This window comes from Chiloscyllium punctatum, chromosome 37 (assembly GCF_047496795.1).
Source record: "Chiloscyllium punctatum isolate Juve2018m chromosome 37, sChiPun1.3, whole genome shotgun sequence".
NCBI lineage: Eukaryota > Metazoa > Chordata > Chondrichthyes > Orectolobiformes > Hemiscylliidae > Chiloscyllium > Chiloscyllium punctatum.
The window spans coordinates 8,200,113-8,223,532 of NC_092775.1; the positions used below are offsets into that span (position 1 = coordinate 8,200,113).

General features: G+C 41.2%; 1 protein-coding gene across 3 annotated transcripts in view; it reads right to left on the bottom strand.

Moving 5' to 3' along the window:
• unm_sa1614 (un-named sa1614) overlaps positions 1-23,420 on the bottom strand; it is a 259,429-nt gene that overhangs the window by 4,110 nt on the left and 231,899 nt on the right. For all 3 annotated transcript variants that reach the window (XM_072556198.1, XM_072556197.1, XM_072556200.1), the window contains 2 exons: positions 16,051-16,232; positions 4,492-4,614 (listed from right to left, as the gene is read on the bottom strand). In XM_072556198.1, the coding sequence (XP_072412299.1) occupies positions 4,492-4,614; positions 16,051-16,232 (305 nt within the window). The remainder of the gene's footprint in view (positions 1-4,491; positions 4,615-16,050; positions 16,233-23,420) is intronic.

Consider the following 23,420-nt stretch of genomic DNA (forward strand, 5'->3'; position numbering starts at 1 on the left):
TGGGCCAAATGCTGGCAAATGGGACTAGATTAATGTCGGATATCAGTTGGACAGTGCTGTACATCTTAATGACTAATTCTGTAAGGCACTTGTTAGGCAAGGGAATCAAAGCTTAGCAGGGGTTGGTGAGAATGTGGAATTCAGAACACAACAGATCGGCTGTGGTCTTATTGAATGGCAGAGCAGGTTTGTAGTGACAAAAGGATTACTTGTATGTTTAACAATTATTGACACATTTCCTTGATAAGTAAAGTGGGGAAGGTATTTACTCAAGTTGCTCTGACCAGATGGCAGATCCTGACATTACATATCATAGTCTCAGTGCAGTTTCAAAGCTGACAGTTTGGCAGCTGACATGACTTTCTTACTTTGGCAGTTACTGCAGAAGTAAAAGGTAATGTTGCTATTGTCTTACAAGATTGTAGGGCTGCTATCTCATTGGAGACATCAGACTAGTAGAGGCTTAACCTGAGATTCATCATGCCTTAAGCATGGAGAGAGATCGAGGAAAGTCCTTTACGGTAACCTAGGCCGGTGCGGGAACCGAACGCACACCGTTGGTGTCAATCTGAGCTACAAATCTTCCAACTGATCTAAGTGACCCCCATGCAGCAGAAATACCTTGAACAACACAGACCACTTCACATTCCCTTCAGAGACCTCACTAAGGCCTTTGAATTTGCTAACAGAAATGCTGCTGTGGAAAATAGGCTGCTTGCTAGAATCCTAGGTGAAAAAAAGAAATTCATCCTATCATGTCAAAGTTGAGAAATCAAGTGTGATACAACAACAACTGAAAATACAAGGGGCTTGTTGTACCAGAATTGTGTTCTCAGAAATATATGCAAGCCAAGAAAAGTGTCTGAGCCATTTCCCCTCTGATGACTCAGACGGTACTGGCCATCTTGCATGACAGACTATCAAAGAAGAATATAAAATTGCATGTTGGGATCCCCAAAGTTTGTTCCTGTGCTGCTGAGACAGCAGTGATTTGATTGGCTGGACCATCTGTGCCAAATGAATTGCAGCCACATTCCCAAAAATATGTTCTACTGGTGCAAGAGGAACAAGTCACTTGCATCTGCTACACAAGGGAATCTATAATCGAGATCTCAAATTGACCAGGATCAGAGTTATGAATGAGAGGTTGTTGTTGCTGACTAGAGTGACTGGAGACAAACTGTTAAGACTGGCATGGAAAAATGGGAGGACTAAAGAAATGTCCAGATGATGGAAAAGAGACCCTACAAAATGAAAAAAATACAAGCCAGCCTTGGGCCAATCCTATTCAACTGTGCCAGCTGCAGAAGAGATTGGCACTCACACATCAGCCAGTAGGAGGAAGTGACGACTGCAGATGCTGGAGATTAGAGTTGAGTGTATGGTGCTGGAAAGCACACTCTCAATATACATCAGCCAGTGGCATAACTAGTGTTCAATAGTTTTTGAGGAGGTGACAGAAAAGATTGCTGATGGTAACACATACATTTGGTATACATGGATTTCCAGGAGGCATTTGAAGAAAGTTGTAAGTTATGTATAAAACAGACAGTGACGATGTGATTCCAAAATTGGCAGTACTATAGAAAGCAGAGCACTGGGCAGTGGATATTTCTCGGGCTGGAAGAATCTTTGTAGCTTCCCTGTGGATCAGTATTGGGGTCCTTGCTTTTCTTGATTTATATTATTGATTTGGATCTTGGTGCATGGAGAATAAGTTCCAAGTTTATAGATGACACTAAACTTCAAAAGAATTGTAAACTGTGAGGAGGATAGCATGGAACTCCTAAAGGAATAGACAAGTTGATGGAATGGGCAGATAGAAAGCAGATGAAGTTCAATGCAGAGAAGTGTGAGATGACGCACTTTGTAGGAATAACACTGAAAGATGGTGTAAAATAGGAAGCGCAATTCTAAAGGTATTTCAGGAGCAGAGGGACCTGGGGATATTCATGCACAGATCATTGAAATGTGGTAGGACATTTGGAGAGACAGCAGTAAGTAAAGCATAGTGTTCTTGGCTTCATTAACAAAGGCATAGAGTTTAAAAACAGGGAGGTGATGTTGAACTTGTCCAAGACATTTTTTATTCCTCAGCTGGAGTATTTCGTACACGTGGGGGTCCACATTATAGAAGATGGGAACAGTGCAGAAGCAATTTATTAAAACGTTACCAGTTTTGAGAAACTTCAGCTACAAGGATATTTTGAAGAAGTGGGACTGTTCTCCCTGGAGAGAAGGCTAAGAGGAGATCTGACTCAGACAGTTTAAATTATGAATGGGCTGGATATATGGGGTGAGCTGTTTTTGCTTGTAAAATAAACAAGAACAGGAGGGGACCGATTTAAAGTGATATGCAAATGCAGCAAGGGTGTTGTGAGGAAAGAAGTTTTCAAATTGCGAGTAGTTAGGGGATGCAACACACAGCCTGGAAAAGTGATGGAGGCAGGTTTAATTGAGGCATTCAAGAGGGCATTGGATGGTTATTTAGATAGTATGTGTGCGCAGGGAAATGGGAAAGAGACAGGAGATTGGCACTGGATAGTACAGCCAGACTTGATAATAGAGCCAGTGCAAGCACAATGGGCCAAATAGCTCCTTCTGCACAGTAATAATTCTTTGATTCTGTGAATAGAGAAGTGACATATACTTTGATGCAGTCTATCATGTCCTGAGAAAGACAGATATGTTTACTGGTTTGTTTACAGTATTTCCATATTGCTTAATCGCACAGTCAGAACTTCCCGTTACATGTTATTTAGCAATAATTCTGCTCTTGAAACGTTGCATAAATAGCCGCGAAAGGAATGACCATTTAATCATTGTTTAGTGGCACTCGTTGAGAGGAACTTTGATCAAATCACTAAAAGAATTGTTTGCTGTTTTTTGGATGAGCATGGGAATATTAACTTTCATATCAATTGGCAGACAAAGCCTCAGTATAAAACAAAGTATGATTCCTCTGGCACTGCAGTCTTCTTAGTAAGATACTTTACTATCAAAGTCTCCACAATCTGTAATTTAGGGTAACTATGAGCTGAACCATACTGATCTATGATAGCAAGGGTAAGTTCACATCCTGTATGATTCCTTCAGTATTCACAGCAGTACAATTTCAAGAAATTACAGCAAGATGAAATACACTGGAGTACTGAACATGCATTTACTTTATCTAAGCTGAAGCCTGTTTTCTTGCACAGCTCTCTACCTTTCAAAAGAATTCCACTGCTGATGATAATCTTGAGCATTTATAAAATGTTACATGGATTGATTGCCTGTATTGACTGTCTGCAGATTGTGTGCTTTTTGAACAAAATAGAATATATCTGCCATTACAATTCTGTAAAACTTGCATGTGTGTGGAGAGTGAGTGACAGTGCATGGTAAAGTGCACCTCTTTGGGGGGGGGGGGGGGGGGGGGGGTAGCGGGGGGTGTGTGTGTGTGTGTGTGTGTGTGTGTGTGCCTGCCTGCCTGCTTGGCCACTTTGCGTTGTTGCGTATATCAAAGTCTGCCTTGGAGGATGGTCATCTTAAGATCAGAGACTGAACGTCCCAGTCTGACTCAAGATTGGGATACCGACTCTAACCTCACATCTTTAATGCATTGTTTGAGCTGAGATGTCACTTTTTAAAAATAAAACCTTAAGTTAGCTTCAGAATGTGATTTGAAACCTGCAACCCATTCAAAAAGCTGAAAGAAGTAACAGCAATCTAGGTTTTTTTCCCAATATATCGTATCAATTGCATGCATGGCACTGTGATCTTTTGCTATAAATTCTGTGTCTTATGATCCTGCTCTACAGCTATCTGATGAAGGAGCAGCGCTCCAAAACTATTGCTTCCAAGTAAACCTGTTGGACTATAACCTGGTGTTGTGTGATTGTTAACTTAATGTTTAATGTGGGTCACCAAACTAGTCCTGTGGATATCCTAAAAGCCAGCTCCAAGATCATGCACTTGTTCAGCAGTGAGTTTAAATAATGGCTGAATTTCTGACTTCTGCATTGCACAACTAAGAAGAGGTTGAGAAAGGAGTTATTACTCATTTCTAAGGTAAGAGCAACAAAGAAAAGCAAATATCAACACCCAACAAGCCAAGGTTGAAGAATGTGGCACGGTGGCTCAGTGTTTAGCACTGCTGCCTCACAGCGCCACGGAACCAGGTTTGATTCCAGCCTTGGGTGACTGTATGTGTGGAGTTTATACATTCTCCCAGTGTCTGTGTGAGTTTCCTCCAGGTGCTCCGGTTTCCTCCCATAATCCAAAGATGTGCAGGTCAGGCGAATTGGCTATGGGAAATTACCAATAGTGTTAGGTGCATTAATCAGGGATAAATATGGAGTAGGGGAATTGATCTGGGTGAGTTACTCTTCGGAGGGTCGGTATGGACTTGTTGGGCCGAAGGACCCATTCCCATACGGTAGGGAATCTAATCTAATCAAAATGCCTCCACAGGGCAGTATAATAATGTGCCATTAGATAGATACATACCCACCACTCCTGATCTTCCTCTCCAGTAATTACTATAATCTCTCCCTCCGTGAATGTAAGCTCATCAGCATGATCTGCTGTGCAGTTGTAAATGGCTCTTCCTCTACGAAGTTTGGGTTTTGCCTGTAAAATAAATTATTATGCAAAGCCAGAGTTTATTAACCAGTTCTTTTCTTTAGCCATCTTACCTTTCTACTAACTGCATTAACATGATAAGAAATAGGAAGAGGAATAAGCCAATCGGCCCTCAAGCCTGTTCCATTATTCATTGGAATAAAGCTGATCCAACACTCCTCATATCCACTTTCCTGCATTCTCCTGAAACCGTTGAATCCCTGACTGATCTAGAATCTGTCTTAGCCCTAAATATACACAAGGAGCCCTAAATATACACAAGGACTCTGCCCTCACATGCCTCTGTGGCAAGGACTTCCAACCTTCAGAGAGAACTGCCTTCCTTCTTCACGGCATTTATGGCAAATCCTGAATTAAGAATATCAACAATGCATGAGTGACTGTTTTATGCAAGTCCAGTTGACAAAAGTGGAAACATTGACTTTAATTTAAAAAAAAATTCCACATACTCACCATATCTACAGTTTTTAAACTGACAGCAGGGATTAAAATCAAAACTTAGGGTGCAATCTTATGTCTGACTGAGTGATGTATGCGAGGGTGAAATTTCTGGCAGAATTGGGTGAGATGTCTGGTGAGGCCGATCTTGATTGTAAGGAGCTTCTCTCTCCAACTTGTAAGCATTTGCTGAGCAATGTGGTGAATTTCTCATAAGGCAGCACTGAGTTGCCAGTTGAGAGACTGCTTGATTAATGGGCCCAACATCCCTCAGTAATATTCAGATTAGCTTAACAAACAAGAAACAAGCTAAATGTCAAGACGACACAGCATGAAAATCAGCAAGTACCTAGCATTTTGAGAACATGAGTGGGAGTCATAGAGATGTACAGCATGGAAACAGACCCTTTGGTCCAACTTGTCCACGCCGACCAGATATCCTAAATGAATTTAGTCCCATTTCCCAGTGCTTGGTCCATATTCTTATAAACCCTTCCTATTCATATACCCGTCCAGATGCCTTTTAAATGTTGTAATTGTACCAGCCTCCACCACTCCCTCTGGCAGCTCATTCCATACACACACCACCTTCTGCGTGGAAACGTTCCCTTTAGGTCTCTTAAATCTTTCCCCTCTCACCCTAAACCTATGCCCTCTAGTTCTGTACTCCCCCACTCCAGGGAAAAGACCTTGTCTATTTATCCTATCCATGCCCCTCACGATTTTATAAACCTCGAAGGTCATCCCTCAGTCTCTGTCGCTCCAGGGAAAACAGCCCCAGCCTATCCCATCACTCCCTATAGCTCAAATCTTCCAGTCCGAGCCACACCATTGTAAATCTTTTCTGAATCCTTTCAAGTTTCACAACATCCTTCCGATTGAAGGGAGTCCAGAATTGCACATAGTATTCCAAAAGTGGCCTAACTAATATCTTCTTCACTATCCTATCTACCTGCGATTCGACTTTCAAGGAACTATGAACTTGCACTCCAAGTTCTCTTTGTTCAGCAACATTCCCCAGGACCTTACCATTCAGTGTACAAGTCCCGCTCTGATTTGCTTTTCCAAAATGCAACACCTCACATTTACCTAAATTAATCTCCATCTGCCACTCCACAGCTCACTGGCCAAACTGATCAAGATCCTGTTGTACTCTCAAGTAATCCTCTTCGCTGTTCTCTGCACCTCTAGTTTTGGTGTCACCTGCAAACTTACTTCCTATGTTCACAACCAAATCATTTATATAAAGGGTGATAAGCTGTGAACCCAGCATTGATCCTTGTTTGCTGTTTTCCAACCTGCTGGAACTGCCCCAGAGTCCAGCGAATTTTGGAAAACACCATAAGTACACTTGTTATTTTTCCTATCATCTCTTTTAGTACCCTGGAAAGCATTCCATCAGAACCAGGAGATTTGTCTATCCTTAGCTCCATTAGCTTGTCCAACACTACCTTTTTCTTGATAATGATTGTTTCCAGGTCCTCATCTACCTTCATCTCTTTGTCAATTACGGGCATGTTATTAGTGTCCTCCACTGTGCAGACCGACACAAAATTCCTGTTCAATGCCTCAGCCATTTCATCATATCCCATTGCTAAATGCCCCTTCTCATCCTCTAAAGGACCAATGTTTACTTTAGCTACTCTTTTTTGTTTTATATATTTATATAAACTTTTGCTACCTTTGCTAGTTTTTTCACATGTTCTATCTTACTTTCCTTTATAGCTTTTTTTTGTGGCTTTCTGTTGACCTTTAAAGCTTTCCTAATATTCTAGTTTCCTGCTGATCTTGGTCACTTTGTATGCTTTCACTTTCAATTTGATAACCTCCCTTATTTCCTTAGACACCCATGGCAAATTAAACCTTTTCTTACAGTATTTCCTTTTCACTGGAATATATATTTTGCTGAACGCTTTGAAAGTCATTCACTGCTCGTCAACTATCCCATCATAAAGTCTTTCTTTTCAGTCTACTTTAGCCAAATCCACCCACATCCTATTCTAGTCTCCCTTGTTTAAGCACAGGACTCTGGATATCAGATTTGATCTTCACACTCTCTAACTGTATTCTCAATTCAAAAACACTGTGATCACTCCTTCCAAGAGGATCTCAACTAGGAGGTCATTAATTATTCCTGTCTCATTACACAGGACCAGGTCTTGGATAGCTTGCGCCCTCATCGGTTCCATCACATACTGTTCAAGAAAGCTATCGCAGATTCACTTAATGAATTTCTCCTCAAGGTTACGCCGATTGAGTTGGTTTGACCAATCGACACGTAGATTAAAATTCCCCATGATAATTGCTGTACCATTTTTAAAGGCATCAGTTATTTCTTTTTATATTGCCCACCCCAATGTGATGTTATTATTTGGTAGCTTATAGACTATGCCTATCAGTGACTTTTTCTGCTTAGAATTTCTAATTTCTACCCAAATGGATTCAACCTTATTTTGCATATAACCTATATCATCTCTCAGCACCGCCCTGATGTCGTCCTTGAAAATCAGAGCTACACCACTTCCCTTACCTTCCTGTCTGTCCTTCTGAATCTCTATGACTCTAACATTTATAAGATAACTAATACGTGTTTGTTTGTGGTAAGACTCACAATTGGTTTATGCTCTGCCACGATTAAACAAACAGGCCTATACACATATTATAGAAAGAATCAGTGACAGCACTCTACACTACCATTAGTCGGAAGTACTTGGTAAAACATAAACAGGACTGATCATGAGAATGGGGAGGATATTTTCAGTGGGAATCCCCTGGCTTGCAGGGATGTCACCAGGTTTATTGAGCAGTTTTCCCAGTTGCTGAGATGTCCATCTGCCAAAGGCAAAATGCAAGCTGTGGGAAGAGGACCTTAAGTGGCTAGTAAGGTGACCACTTAGCAACTTCATCTGGCATAAGGATGAACAGGCTACCTGACACCTAACCCCTCCATTATTAAAATACCATATCAGAGCATGGTTGGGGAAATGTATTTCCGGACATAGTAATGTTCATGTTTGTTCTACAAGATTTTCCTAACCATATGTATCCTAAATCTCAAATTAGAAGAAGAATTGCCTCGGCCTAAGACATTTATACAACGTGTTAGCTATGGCACAGCTTATCACTCTTCATATTGGATAGAAAATAACTGTGTTGCATTCTATTTCCACAGATGAAATATTTGTTTTGATTTCATTTCAGTAAATCTAAAAATTCAAGCTTGCCTCCTGCAAAGCACAGATTTTACTTATCTCGGTTAACTTTGAATACATTTTTCTAGAACATATTTTACTTTCTCAAATCAAAGGTGTGGCGATGGGTTCCAGTTATGCCTGTCTCTTTATGGAGTGTGTGGAATGTTCCAGTCCTATTCGGGACCCCACCCATAACTCTTCCTCAGTTACTGTGATAATTTTGTCAGTGCTATGTTCTTCTCTCTTCTATAATTGAAAAAAACATTAATAGCTTTGCTTCCAATTTCTATCCTTCTCTCACCTTCACCTGCTCCATTTCTGATTCGTCCCTTCCCTTCCTTGACTTTACTGTTTCCATTTCTAGGGTTAGGCTTTCCATCAATACCTAATACAAATCCACCATGCCCCACAGTTACCTTGACTCCATCTCTTCACTCACTCCTTCCTGCAAGGATTCCTATTTATTCTCCCAGCTTCTTCATCTCTGTCATGTTCTGATGATGCCATCTTCCACCAGGACACCTCTGACAGTAGTTTTTCTTCAACTGAGCAGTCCCCAACACTCTGGTTTGACAGGGCCCTCAACTGTGTCTGACCCATCTCCCACACTTCTGCCCTCACCTCTTTCCATCCATCCCAGAATAATAATAGGGTTTCTCTTGTCCTTACTTTCCATCTCACCAGTGTCCAAATTCCAGGTATCATCCTCTGCCATTCTGGCCACCTCCAGCAGGGTACCATCAAACACATTTCCTCCTCCCTTCCACGGTCAGCATTCTATAGGGATCACTCCTTTATCATAGAATCATGGAATCCCTACAGTGTGGAAAGAGGCCATTTGACCCATCAAGTCCACACTTCTGAACAGCATCATAACCAGACCCAGGTCCCCCACCTTATCCATGTAACCCCACATTTACTGTGGCTAATCCACCTATCCTGTGCATCCCTTGACACTACACAGTAACTTAGTATGGCCAATCACTCCTAATACTTCCTCATCCTCCCCACCCCCACTCCCATCCTAGCACCTTCCCATTCAATCAAGTAGATGTCATACTGAAGCTGAAAAATGTGTTGCTGGAAAAGCGCAGCAGGTCAGGCAGCATCCAAGGAGCAGGAGAATCGACGTTTCGGGCATAAGCCCTTCTTCAGGAATGTAGGTGTAATACTTGCCCATTCTGGGTGAAGCAGTGTTCTGCTTACACTTATTTTAATCTAGTCTATTCCATTCACTGCCAACAAAGCAGACTCCTTTACACTCAGACGACCAAACACAAACTTGGTAACTGCTTTGTTCGAGGAATAATTCTGATCTTCCAGGTGCTTTGCATTTTAATATCCTTGTTCCCATGCTAAAATTTCCATTCTGGGCCAGTGTTCAACGAAGGTTAATGCAAGCTCACAGACAACACATCATTTTGATTTACACACTTTACAGTCTCTAGGACTCAATATTCAGAGCATGACCTCTGTATTCCATTTTTCCTACTTCCCCTCCCCCCACCCCAGCTGTGTATGATCTATGTCCTATTGATTTTTCTCTTAGCAGAGTGGACCTATTTTCTCCTTTTCACACCAATTTTACATTCTTATCACTCCTTCACACCCATTAACAAAGCTTTTGTCTTTTGCTCTAGGTACCCAAACAATCTGTAGCACTTGCTTCTTCTCTTCCCCCCCCTCTGTCAATAGCATTAAAACAGTTTTCCAGCCTCTTTCAGGTCTCAGGAAGAGTCATATTAGGTTTGAAACTTCAAATCTGTTTCTGTTTCTACAGATGCTGCCAAATTTCTTCTTGTTTTCATTTCAGATTTCCAGCATCTGCAGTAGTTTGCTTTTATGTGAGGGGTGTGCAACTAGACTTAATTTCTCTGGGCTAGGTAATGACAATAAATAAATCTTTCCATTTACTTATCCAGTGTGAATTGCAATTGTGTGAACAATGTGGCAATGAGAAAATCAAAGATGACAGTGACTCTGACCCTTCACACCATTGGCACTCTACAGCTTGGTCCATGAGGTACTACTGGAATCAACAACTTTATCGGCAAGTCTTGATGCAAACAATTATCTTGAAAAAGATGAATTTAGGTTTCATTTTTGAAGCCTGATCCTTACATAGTTAACATGAACAAATTTGAGTTGTGGACGTCATACAAAGACAATTAAAATGCACAATGGCCGATCACTTTCTGTTTTGCGCAAAGTATTTCAAATCCCTTACAGCTTTGACCCTGGAGGTAGTTTTCTAATTTGAGATACTTCGCATGAGACTATGAATCTGTGATTTGAATAGTTTATCTTGACAATGTGCCAAAATTCTGAATCTCATACAGCCACATTTGGCTTTCTCACAGGAATGTGAGGATGTGAGTCTTTTATCATCTTAATTGTGGTTCTGGAAATTTAACTGGAGTTGATGTCATCTTAGGCTGTGCTACTGCAAACAGCTGTCAAGACATGATATGACCATCTCAGCTGTTCATCTTGGCTGGAGAGAGATTTTATTTAGGATCTGCATTTTTTTCTCTCTGCTAACAGTTGAGTCATTTTGGCCTGCTAGTTTAGAATGTTAAAGTTAGCATTTCCATTGTTTTCATCTGTAGACAATCTAAATCTAGGGTCTCTCCATCAGAATGGTTATTTAAAATGTCATTTTCTCCCCCTTATCTCTTACTAATATTTGCATTTCTGTAGGCTCCAACAGTTTTCCATTCCTTTCCCAGGTATGTTCAAGCTATCTCTGTTTAAGCATGCACATTATCCCCACACACATCTCTTAAAAAGAAACCACTGAGAAAGTACTGATATTTGCCGTTTAGTTTTCTTAGACAGAAGTTTGAAAACAAAAATCTTTTAAGTGGAGGCTGCTAGATATTAGGATAAACTGTATCATTGGAGTTGACTGAACGGTACTTATGTATTCTGGAAAATTAGCAACCACAAATATTCGAATTGCAAGATTAAAATTTTAATCAGAGGGTTAGATTTTCACTTTGTTTTTGAATCCAAAATCTGCCATTGTGGGCTATTCACAGGAATTTTGACTGGGTCATCTTTTAATTGACATACGGACAGTTTCCCTGTCATGGGCCCTTAAAGTGAGAGGGACAATCAAAGACCTCCAGATTCAGGAGGTGGGTTTGTCGTGGGAGCAGCACTCCATCTAAATAATAGTTTTTGGCTTGATTCACACTAGTTTGTCATTGGGTGCCCATTTCCAAGAAATGAACTGCTTCCTATTGTGCTGGGAAACTGGAAATTGACTGGAAAGAATCACTGTTGGTCTCCTTTAACTATCACTGACATGTTCTTGATAAGACCTTCTGGACCCTGAACCAGTTGCACTTAATACAGCCATCACTAGTAATGGTGTCCAGAAAATGGTGCCTGCATGCTGGCTGATGCTGGTATTTTTAGACCCAGTCTTTTTTCCCCACATTAGGATCTGAAAACTCTGCCCAGAATCATAACTCTGGGTAAAAGTTTTGGGAAAAGTTTTAACTTTTCCAATTCAGTGCTAACCAAATACAGCAGACAGCCTTCTAAAAAAAAACTGCCTGAATCCTGTTCCATTAAAAACAACAAAAAAAGGAATATTGAATTCAAGCTGCTCTGTACCTCTTTATCTGGTCTCCCCCTGCCTTCCTAGCTCAGTAACCAAATGCAATGAAGATTGTTTTACATCAGACTCAAACTTCAATTCTACTTCTTTGATTGTTCTTTCTCTCCCTAATTCTGGTCAGGTATAATTCCTGGAGGTCCCTTTGGGAGATTTAGCAAAACTCTCATTTATTATGGGTCAACACCACATAACAGGTTGAAGAATGGCTTTGATCTTCCCATCAAGGAGACCAAGTCCAATGGGCATCACTGAATGCAAAGACAAGAAAAGCAAGCAGAGGATAAAAGGAGTTTGGAAATCTTGGTAGAGTCATAAAGTGATGGAGATGTACACAATGGAAACAGACCCTTCATTCCAACCCGTCCATGCCAACCAGATATCCCAACCCAATCTAGTCCCACCTGCCAGCACCCAGTTCATATCCCTCCAAACCCTTCCTATTCATATACCCATCCAAATGCCTCTTAAATGATGCAATTGTACCAGCCTCCACCACTTCCTCTGGCAGCTCATTCCATACACGTCCCACCCGCTGTGTGAAAAAGTTGTCCCTTAGGTCTCTTTTATATCTTTCCCCTCTCACCCTAAACCTATACCCTCTAGTTCTGGACTCCCTGACCCCAGGGAAAAGACTTTGTTTGTTTATCCTATCCATGCTCCTCATAATTTTGTAAACCTCTATAAGGTCACCCCTCAGCCTCTGACACTCCAGGGAAAACAGCCCTAGCCTGTTCAGCCTCTCCCTGTAGCACAAATGTTCCAACCCTGGCAACATCCTTGTAAATCTTTTCTGAACCCTTTCAGGTTTCACAACATCTTTCCGATAGGAAGGAAACCAGAATTGCACGCAATATTCCAACAGTGGCCTAACCAATGTCCTGTACAGCCGCAACATGACCTTATACTCAATACTCTGACCAATAAAGGAAAGCATACCAAACGCCTTTTTCACTATCCTATCTACCTGCGACTCAAGGAGCTATGAACCTGCACTCTAAGGTCTCTTTGTTCAGCAACACTCCCTAGACCTTACCAATAAATGTACAAGTCCTGCAAAGATTTGCTTTCCCAAAATGCAGCACCTCGCATTTATCTGAACTAAACTCCATCTGCCACTTCTCAGCCCATTGGCCCATCTCATCCAGATCCTGTTGTAATCTGAGGTAACCCTCTTCGCTGTCCACAATACCTCCAATTTTGGTGTCATCTGCAAACTTACTAACTGTACCTCTTATGCTCGCATCCAAATCACTTATGTAAATGTCAAAAAGTAGAGGGCTCAGCACCGATCCTTGTGGTACTCCACTGGTCACAGGCCTCCAGTCTCAAAAACAACCCTCCGCCACCACCCTCTGTCTTCTACCTTTGAGCCAGTTCTTTATCCAAATGTCTAGTTCTCCCTGTATTCCATGAGATCTAACCTTGCTAATCAGTCTTCCATAGGGAACCTTGTCGAACGCCTTACTGAAGTCCATATAGATCACATCTACTGCTCTGCTCTCATCAATCTTCTTTGTTACTTCTTCGAAAAACTCAATCAAGTTTGTGAGACATGATTTCCCACGCACAAAGCCATGTTGACTATCCCGAATCAGTCCTTGCCTTTCCAAATACATGGAGAAAGTGAGGACTGCAGATGCTGGAGATCATAGCTGAAAATGTGTTGCTGGAAAAGTGCAGCAGGTCAGGCAGCATCCAAGGAGCAGGAGAATCGACGTTCCGGGCATGAGCCCTTCTTCAGGAACCAAATACATGTACATCCTGTCCCTCAGGATTCCCTCCAACAACTTGCCCACCACAGAGGTCAGGCTCACCAGTCTATAGTTCCCTGGCTTGTCTTTACCACCCTTCTTAAACAGTGGCACCACGTTTGCCAACCTTCAGTCTTCCGGCACCTCACCTGTGACTATCCATGATACAAATATCTCAGCAAGAGGCCCAGCAATCACTTCTCCAGCTTCCCACAGAGTTCTCGGGTACACCTGATCAGGTCCTGTGGATTTATCCACTTTTAACCATTTCAAGACATCCAGCACTTCCTCCTCTGCAATCTGGACATTTTGCAAGATGTCACCATCTATTTCCCTACAGTCTCTATCTTCCATATCCTTTTCCACAGTAAATACTGATGCAAAATACTCATTTCGTATCTCCCCCATTTTCTGTGGCTCCACACAAAGGCCGCCTTGCTGATCTTTGAGGTGTGCTATTCTCTCCCTAGTTACCCTTTTGTCCTTAATGTATTTGTAAAAACCTTTTGGATTCTCCTTAATTCTATTTGCCAACGCTATCTCATATCCCCTTTTTGCCCTCCTGATTTCCCTCTTAAATACACTCCTTCTTCCTTTATACTCTAAGGATTCACTTGATCTATCCTGTCTATACCTGACACATGCTTCCTTCTTTTTCTTAACCAAACCCTCAAGTTCTTTAGTCATCCAGCATTCCCTATACCTACCAGCCTTTCCTTTCACCCTGACAGGAATATGCTTTCTCTGGATTCTTGACAACCTCTGTCAGAGCTTTGTGTACAGGATAACAGATATCATGAAAATGTCATTATTTATAACCGCAGGTGTGCTGTTGGTAATACGCTTACTGGGAAATTTCCTCTGGGTCCATTAGGGCCTAAAGAGCCTGCAAGACAGCCAAAATCAGGAACCTTGAACTAAATGCTGGCTTCACCCTACTTTAGCATGAAACATTATCTAAGCCACAGAGGATTTTCATGTCATTGATTGCCAGTTAAATTGACTGCTAGAGCACATTAAAAAGCTATATGCCTTTTTGGTGGACAGGGTTTGACCAAATGTCTTGCAACATTAGGCGGTACAGTGGTTAGCACTGCTGCCTCACAGCGCCAGAGACCTGGGTTCAATTCCCACCTCAGGCCACTATCTGTGTGGAGTTTGCATATTCTCCCAGTGTCTGCATGGGTTTCCTCCGGGTGCTCCGGTTTTCTCCCACAGTCCAAAAATGTGCAGGTTAGGTAAATTGGCCATGTTAAATTGCCCATAGTGTTCGGTGAAGGGGTAAATGTAGGGAATGGATCTGAGTGGGTTGCTCTTTGGAGGGTCGGTGTGGACTTGTTGGGCCGAAGGGTCTGTCTCCACACTAAGTAATCTAAACATTAGCTACATAAGAGTGATAAGCTGTTACTGAAGAATTCATCAGCTACTTAAAGGCCCATTCACTCACTGGCCTTTATCAAGGATTATTAATCCTTGAACAATGTTTATTCTAGAAATTCTGAGGACTTCATCTGGGAAGAGTGAGAACTGTGCTTCTCCACCTTATTCTAAGGAGCGATCATCTCAACCTGAAATGCTAACTGAATTTCTCACTACCTGTTAGGTAGGGCATCTTGTTACAGATCTGCAGGATGAAGGAAGAGAAGGCGAAGGATATGATGAGCAACACTACCTACTGCATATGAGAGAGATAGGAAAGAGAGAACTCCTTCCATTTAGAACAAGTCTCTTCCTTTGGTCCTCCTCTATCAGGATTGCCTGTCTATTACAATGAGCTTGTGTTTTCGCTCCCTCAGTCCTCATCTATCCTGAAACCTGTGGTTGTGCGTCAGCCTGTGCACTCCACATACTCAGTACAAGTAGCTGCATAGAACCCATATACATTGGAAACAGTTCTTGTGGAGCAATCATTGTTTCAGTGCTAAATCTACAAATGCCTATTTTAGCAACTTCAGGCAAATTGAAAGTATAGTAAATCAGTCATTAGGACTAAAATTGCATGTTAAATACAGACTCTCAAATAGATACATCTTATTACATCAATACTCACTTAGTGTCTGATTTGATTCTTCCACCAAAATAACTCTCTCAATCTTAGGGTGATGAGCCAGAAGTTTTGGTTTTCAGAAATGTATTGAAATTAGGTCAGTAAACTACTGTTGATGAGGACGAAAATGGCCTGTTCTAGCAATGGTCTGATGGTTTTAATAAGATTTACCATAATTCATGCTTAACAGAAGACTTAATATTTTCACCAATTCCTAATCAATTATCTTATACATTTCATCCTTTTTAATAATTAGTTCAGTGATATGCTTCATTAAATTACAACATTTCATTACGTTAACAAACTAGTACTGTATCACATTGCTAAACATGCATTCCCAATTGTAAAAAGGTGTTCATTTCTTACCATATTCATTTTCCGGGGAAGTGGTATTGGGTTTCCAGGCACAGCATACGTATCGTTATTTGGTTCAGCAAATGAAGACATTACAGGTGAAGTAACAGGCCATGGTGACTTCTGGCTAACCTCTGCAACATTTTTGGATTTTTTGGGTATGGAGTAGAGTTGTTCAGGTTTCTTTTGATCTACTAGAAAATAATACATCCAAACAGTTCAAATAAGGAAATCAGTTGCATAATACTTTCAACTTTTTAGCAGAAGCAACAGAGTTTTTGACTGAAGACTGTACTTGCAGCTAAAGAAGTGATGACAAATACACATTGAGGAACCAAATAGAAAGTATTTTGTAACCTGTCCACACTCCAAAAACATCTGCATTCATAATTCTTTCTTTAGGCTGCTGTAAAGTTCAAAGTTTAACTGGAGCACCCAATATGATTCTTAGCCTTACAAATCAGGTTCAGTTGCTCTGTACTGAGTTAGACAGAGATACATCTTTAATCATGGCAGCTAGTTTCACATCATAGCTTCCAATGGCATGTGCTGGACATGATAGATACTCCAGTCAGTTAAAGAATAGCAATTGGACTTGCTGAATAGCCACAGAGAAGCGCTTCAGCATTACATGATTGGCAGTCTCACTGGTTGAAGGAGAAATTGCTGATCTTTATAGAACATCGAACAAAGAACATTACAGCCTTCGATGTTGCGCCGACCTGTCATACCAATCTAAAGCCCATCTAACCTACACTATTCCATGTACATCCATATGCTTGTCCAATGACGACTTAAATGTACTTAAAGTTGGCGAATCTACTACCGTTACAGGCAATGCATTCCATACCCCTACTACTCAACTGCTAATATGTGGCTGCAAAGATTGTTGTCACCATTCTCTTGTTCTGACTTGGCCTATAGGACTTTGTTGGTCTGAAATGGTAGAGGAAACCCATTAGGTAGTCTAATCAGAAAACACAGCAGTTTAAACAGGATGCAGTTTATTGCACAACTACAATCAGGTATAAGCTAAATTAGTAAGACGTTATTACTAAGACTATAGTGATATCTGGCATAATAGTCTGTTCCCTGGATAATTTTCAGATGTTTTGCCTTTCATCACCCAAGTTCTCACGGCATCATCAAATTGGGTGGAAATTAATGCAGTCTTTAGTATTAACCCTTTTGACAGCTGAGGGTTGTCCAGATTTTTTGTGGAAGATTGAAACGAGTGACTTTCACCATTCAGGTCAGTTAACAAGTTGTATTTGTAGATATACGCAGTCAACTTGGAGGCGCGTGATCAAGAAGGGAGGCTTATGTTAGCTTGTAAAGCAGTAGGCACAAGGCAACTGTCAAGAGTGTGTATTTTTGTAAAAAGTCCTGTTTCAATGAGGGTGCATCATCAGCTGTTACGTGGTAGTATTCTTTGAGGAGGATGTTTTCCCAGTGGGTATCAGAAGTTCAGTATGTGTCAGCACTGGAAGCATTTGAGCTGTGTTGATTTCAATGCCCCAGAAATAATCTTAATGACTTCCCAGAGATGGATATCTACAGCATTTGTGTGGTGGTTCCAAGTTGGACAGCAGCACTCTACTGTTGGGTAGACCAAGGCCAGTGAAGCAGCATATGGTTTGTTGGCTCTGCTATCGCAGGTTGTACTTGCCAATCTCCCTATGTAACATTCATTTTCTTGCCTTGACCTGGGCTTTGGTTTTCTCATGGTTTTGCAGGTAAATCAATATACTGGCAAAAGTGATACCAAGATATTTTGAGTTTGGATCATGGATGAGTGGTCAACCACAGAACTGGACATGACGTTCTTCCCCCTCCTTTGAGTTGTTCAGGTAAAACAATAGTCTTGATAGTGTTTGGGTTAACTTTTAACGTAGGCTTCCAGAGAATAGATTTTCAGTGATTGTTTTCTCAATTTCCTCACATTTGTTAGCTTTGAATGCCAGAGCAAAGTAGTCAGCATATGTGAAGCGCCATGGACCTTTGGGAACGAATTTACTAGCATTAAAATGTATGTTGTGGGTGGCACAGTGGTTAGTACTGCTGCCTCATAGCACCAGGGACCCATGTTCAATTCTAGTCTTGGGCAATTGTCTGTGGGGAGTTTGCACATTCTCCCTATGTCGGCATGGGTCTCCTCCCAAACATGTGCAAATAAGGTGGATTGACTATGCTAAATTGCCCTGTAGTGACCAGGAATGTGCAGGCTAGTTGGATTAGCCATGGTAAATGGGTTATTTAAATAGAGAATGGGGGGGGTGCTCTTTGGATGGTCAGTACAGATCCAATGGGCCACATGTCTTCTTTCTGCACTGTAGGGATTCTATGATATGATGAAGAGAGCAATGAGGGGACTGATCTCTGTCAGACTCAACTGTTCATTGTGGGAGGTGAATTTGATTTCCACGGTACACACTGAGCACACATTTGACGATCTGTTGGGTTTTCTCAGTGGATAATTTTGAAGAGCAGTAACAGCATGCCTGTACACCATATTTTATCATGGGCGTAGGATCAGTCAACAAAGATGGGACCTATTCTTCAGGCCTTATTGTAAGCTATATGTGCTGACAGTGTTAGGATTTGCTCGGACCAGTTCAGTTCTGTTTGGGACTATGTTGGGGAAGGTTGGTGTCGCGCATATTGCTGCTTCCAAGGTGGGACTCAATGTGTTTAGAAGAATTTTGTTACTGAGAGCAAGGCAACGTGAGTAGAAATTGCCTGGGTCATTGAGTAATTTCCTTGGCCTTGCAATGACCACCATCTTAGATTTATTTTATATCCTTGCATGGGACATGGGTGTCACTGGCAAGGCTGGCATTTGATCACCCATTTCTAATTGCCCTTGAACTGATTGGTTCTCTGTGCCATTTCAGAGGACTATTAGGAGTTAATATCATTATGGGTCTGGAGTCACAGATAGAGCATATCAGGCAAGGATGGCAGTTTCCTTCTCTAAATGACATTAGTGAACCAGATGTGATTTTACGACAATCGGCAATGGTTACATGATCACCACTAGACGATCTGTTTGATTTTCAGATTTCACTGAAATCACATTTCATCATCTGTTATGATGGGATTCTAAACATATCTACAGGTGATCAGTCTAGGATTCTGGATTACCAGTCCAGTGGTATTACCACATGCCATCACCTCCCCTAAATGCAAGTGACAGCATGAGATGTATGGAATGGTGCCTCTTCTGTGAAGAGGGGGAAAAAATCTTTGGTAGCCACCAATAGGCCTGTGATCCAATATGCTTCAGAAATTATGGGTAAATCCAATTAAGTCTCACTGGATCCCAATATCACTGTTGCTTTGCCATGATCCTGGGAGAAGAGAGGAGAGAAGGTCGACGGAGGACAGCCAGCACTAGCACCCAAAGCATAATGTTTACGATGGACACTGGGAAATTGTGAGGGTCCTCATGTGACCCTTTGTGCTTTCCACATTTCTAACCTGGAGCTTGCCAAATTGGTCTGGACATGGGCTGCTTGTGTTGTGAACCAGAAATCCCAGTTGGCAGGAGAACTAGGTCATCACAGATCCTGAAATTAATTCTAATTGAGCTAAATTGGCTACTTCCTGTTTGGACAGGCAGCCAAACGACTTGGAAGCTGGAGTCGTGTCGGAGAATCAACATGGTCCAGTGATGACAAGTTACATGCGCAAATGTCTCCAATCTGGATCCTGACAGGTTTTAAAAATCTAGCTCATGCATATCCATGGTAGTGGGTATTCAATGGCCTCAACAATCAGGAACTAGAGACATGAAAATATCCGACTGATCAATGACCAGTGGTACCCCTCTATCACCCAATCCCTTTGGAAGGTATGCATTTTGGCAGTGGAACAAGGACAGTTTGAATGCCAATGCCCCAACAATAGAACAGAATATAAATTCTCAGTGTTCCTGCTCACGCTTTAGAAAGTTCAAATCAGCTGTGTTGCCTAAGAACTGCTAAGCATTCTCAAAATGGATAAAAAGTTTATGGAATCACAGAAACACAGAAATCACAGAAGTAGGTCATTTGGCCCATCATGTTTGCACTGGCTCTTCAAATGAGTATCATTACCTCATGCCAACCTCTGTCATTTTCCTAATAAACTTGAATATCATTTCTATCCAAATGATCATCTAATACCCTCTTGAAGGCTTCAACATGTCTCCATCACATTTCCAGGCAGTGCAGTCCATACCCTAACTCTCGGCTATTTGAAAATCTTCTTTTCCACCTTGCATTTTCTTCTTTTACAAATCACTTTAGATCTGTGCCCATGGTTCTTGATCCTTTTACAAGCAGGAATAGTTTCTCCCTATCTACTTTATCTAGTCCCCTCATGATTTTGAAAACTTCTATCAGATCTCCTTTTAGCCATCTACTCTTCAAGGAGAACAGTCCCAATTTCTTCAATCTATCATCAACTGAAATTTCTCATCCTTGGAATCATTCTTAGAAACCACTTCTGCGCTCTATCCAATACGTTCACATCCTTCCAATAACTGATGCTCAGAAATGTATACAACATTCCAGCTAAGGTCTAACAAGTGTCTTATACAAGTTCAACGTCACCTCCTTGCTTACATACCCTATGCTCCAATGAATTGAGCTGAGAATACTGAATGCTTTATTATTTCTCTCAAACTGTTCTGCTGCCTTCAGTAACTATTGCACATATACACCCAGGCCCCTCTGCTCCTGCCACTCCTTTTGAATTGTAATCCCTAATTTATATTGTCTTTCAAAATTCTTCCTACCAAAATGCATCACCTCACACCTTTTGCATGAACCTCATCTGCCACTTATACACTCACTCCACCAACCTGTCTATGTTCTTTAGAAGTTCTACACCGTCTTCCTCACAGTTTACAATTCTTTTAAGTTTCATGTCATCTGTAAACTGTGAAATTGTCCCGATACATCAAGAGCTAGATCATAAATATATATCAGGAAAAGCAGCAATCTCAATGCTGATCCCTGTGAAACCTCACCACAAGCCTTACTCCAGCCTGAAAAATTTATCCCTTGATCATGACTAAATGTTTCCTATTACTCAATTTATTTTGTACCAATGTTGCTACTGTCCCTTTCATCCATGACCAATAACTTTCCTCAGAAGTCTGTTGTGTGGCACTGGAGCAAATGCCATCTGCAAGACTGCATACATAGCATTAGCTTCTAGCCTTTCTTTTACCTCTTCAAAAAACTCCAGCAAGTTAGTTAAACTTAATTTCCTTTTTAGAAATGAATGCTGGCTCTTATTAATCAACCCACCTTTTTCCACGTGACTACTAATTCGACCCTGAATAATTGTTTCTACTGTGCCAACAAGAACTGCACATGGTATTCCATTTGTGGCCTGACCCTAACCCTAATTCTATCTCCACAACTGAAGTTAAACTGACTGATCTGTACTTGTTCAGCTTATCCTTATGACCTTTCTCAAAAACCTTTTGCAATTTTTCAGTTTTTTGGTACCTTCCCCAAATCTACGGAAGTCTGGAAGATTATAATCAGTGCCCCTGCAATCTCAACCCTCACTTCCTTCAAAATCCTTGGATGCATCTCATCCAGTCCCAGTGCTCTGTCAACTTTAAGTACCAAGAGAGTCAAAAGGTGTGGTGCTGGAAAAGCACAGCAGGTCAGGCAGCATCCTAGGAACAGGAGAGTCGATGTTTCGGGCATAAGCCCTTCATCAGGAATGCGCCAACAGTCTATCCAACACTTCTTTCATATCAATTTTAAACCTTTCTAGTTCCACCCTCTGGTCTGGGTTGCATCTCCAACTTTGGAAAGACTGATGAATAGTCTTCATTTAACACCTCAGCCATGCCTGCTGTATCTACATACAAACGCACTTTCTGGGTCTCTAATTGGCCCTACTCCTCTTACTAATTATATGCCGATAGAAAATTTTAGGACATCCTTTTATGCTAGTCTATTCCCATCATTCCTCTTTGCTTCTCTTATTTTCTTTTCATCTTTCCTCTGAAACTTATTTATTCCTTTTGGTTTTAAATTGCATTTTCATTCTGTTCTCTGGCCATAAAATATAGGAGCAGAATTATTTGATTTTGTCACATGTACACAGATACTGTGAAAAGTATTGTATTGTGTACTAACCAGACAAATGATACCTTACTCAAGTACATCAGGGTAATAAAACAGAATGCAGAATATCGTGTTACAGCTACAGACAAAGTGCAGTGAAAAGTCAGTTCTAATATATGAGAGGTCCTTTCATAAGTTTGATTACAGCAGGGAAGAAGCTATTCTTGAATTAGGTCATTCATCTACGATAATTTTCTGTTACAAGCTTAATGAGCATAGAAGCAGGTCCTTCAGCCCATCGTGTCTATACTGACCAACCAACACCAAATTACATTAATCCCTTTTATCTGCGCTTGTTTCATAGTTGACTATGCCCTGCTATTTTAAGTACCGATCCTGATATTTTTTAAATGTTGCGAGATACTTGTCTTAACCACCCTTTTAGGCAGCATATTCCATATTTCTACAATTCTCTGGATGGAAAAATTTCTTCTCATATCCCAACCATTTGCTCCTCACCTTAAACTTGTGTCCTCTGGTCTTAGCTATGTCTTTCATGGGGAAAAGATTCTCACAATCTATCCCTTTCATAATTTTGTATGTCTAAATGAGATCCCTTTCAGCCTCCTCTACTCCCAGGAAATCCAGTCTCTCTCCATAACTGAGTTCTTTCATCCCAGGCAATATCCTGGCGAATCTCCTCTGCACCCTCTCTCATGCCATCACATCCTTCTGATAGTGTGCTAAGAAAAACTACATATGATATTCCATTTGTGACCTAACCAATGTTCTATAAAGTTGAAACAAAACTTCGTTGCTCCGACAGTTGATTCTGATAGAATGCTATAATTCCGTTTTGTGCAGTCTCGCATTAAAAGTATTTAGTGCAATAGCCACGCCATTTATATTAACGGGGCCAGGACCACGTTATAATGAATACAGGTAAGGAAAGTTTGCTTTCTACAAATAACGGTAAAGCTGATTCGCATTGAAGAAACACGCGTTGTAGCAGAACCGACTGTATATTCTACATCCAAGCTGATAAAAGCAAGCATCCCATACATCTCTTCATCATCCTGTCTACCTGTGCTGACATCTTCAGGGATTGCACACCAAGGTCCCTTTGTTCTTCAGTACTCCTTAGGAATCTACCATTCATTGTGTATATCCTTCGCTTATTAGACCTCTCAAAACGCATCACTCTGCACTTATCGGGATTAAGCTCCATCTGCCATTGGTCTACTCAATTTACCAACTGATCGATATGAGATTGTAGCCTGAGACAATCCTCACTATCAACAACACTAA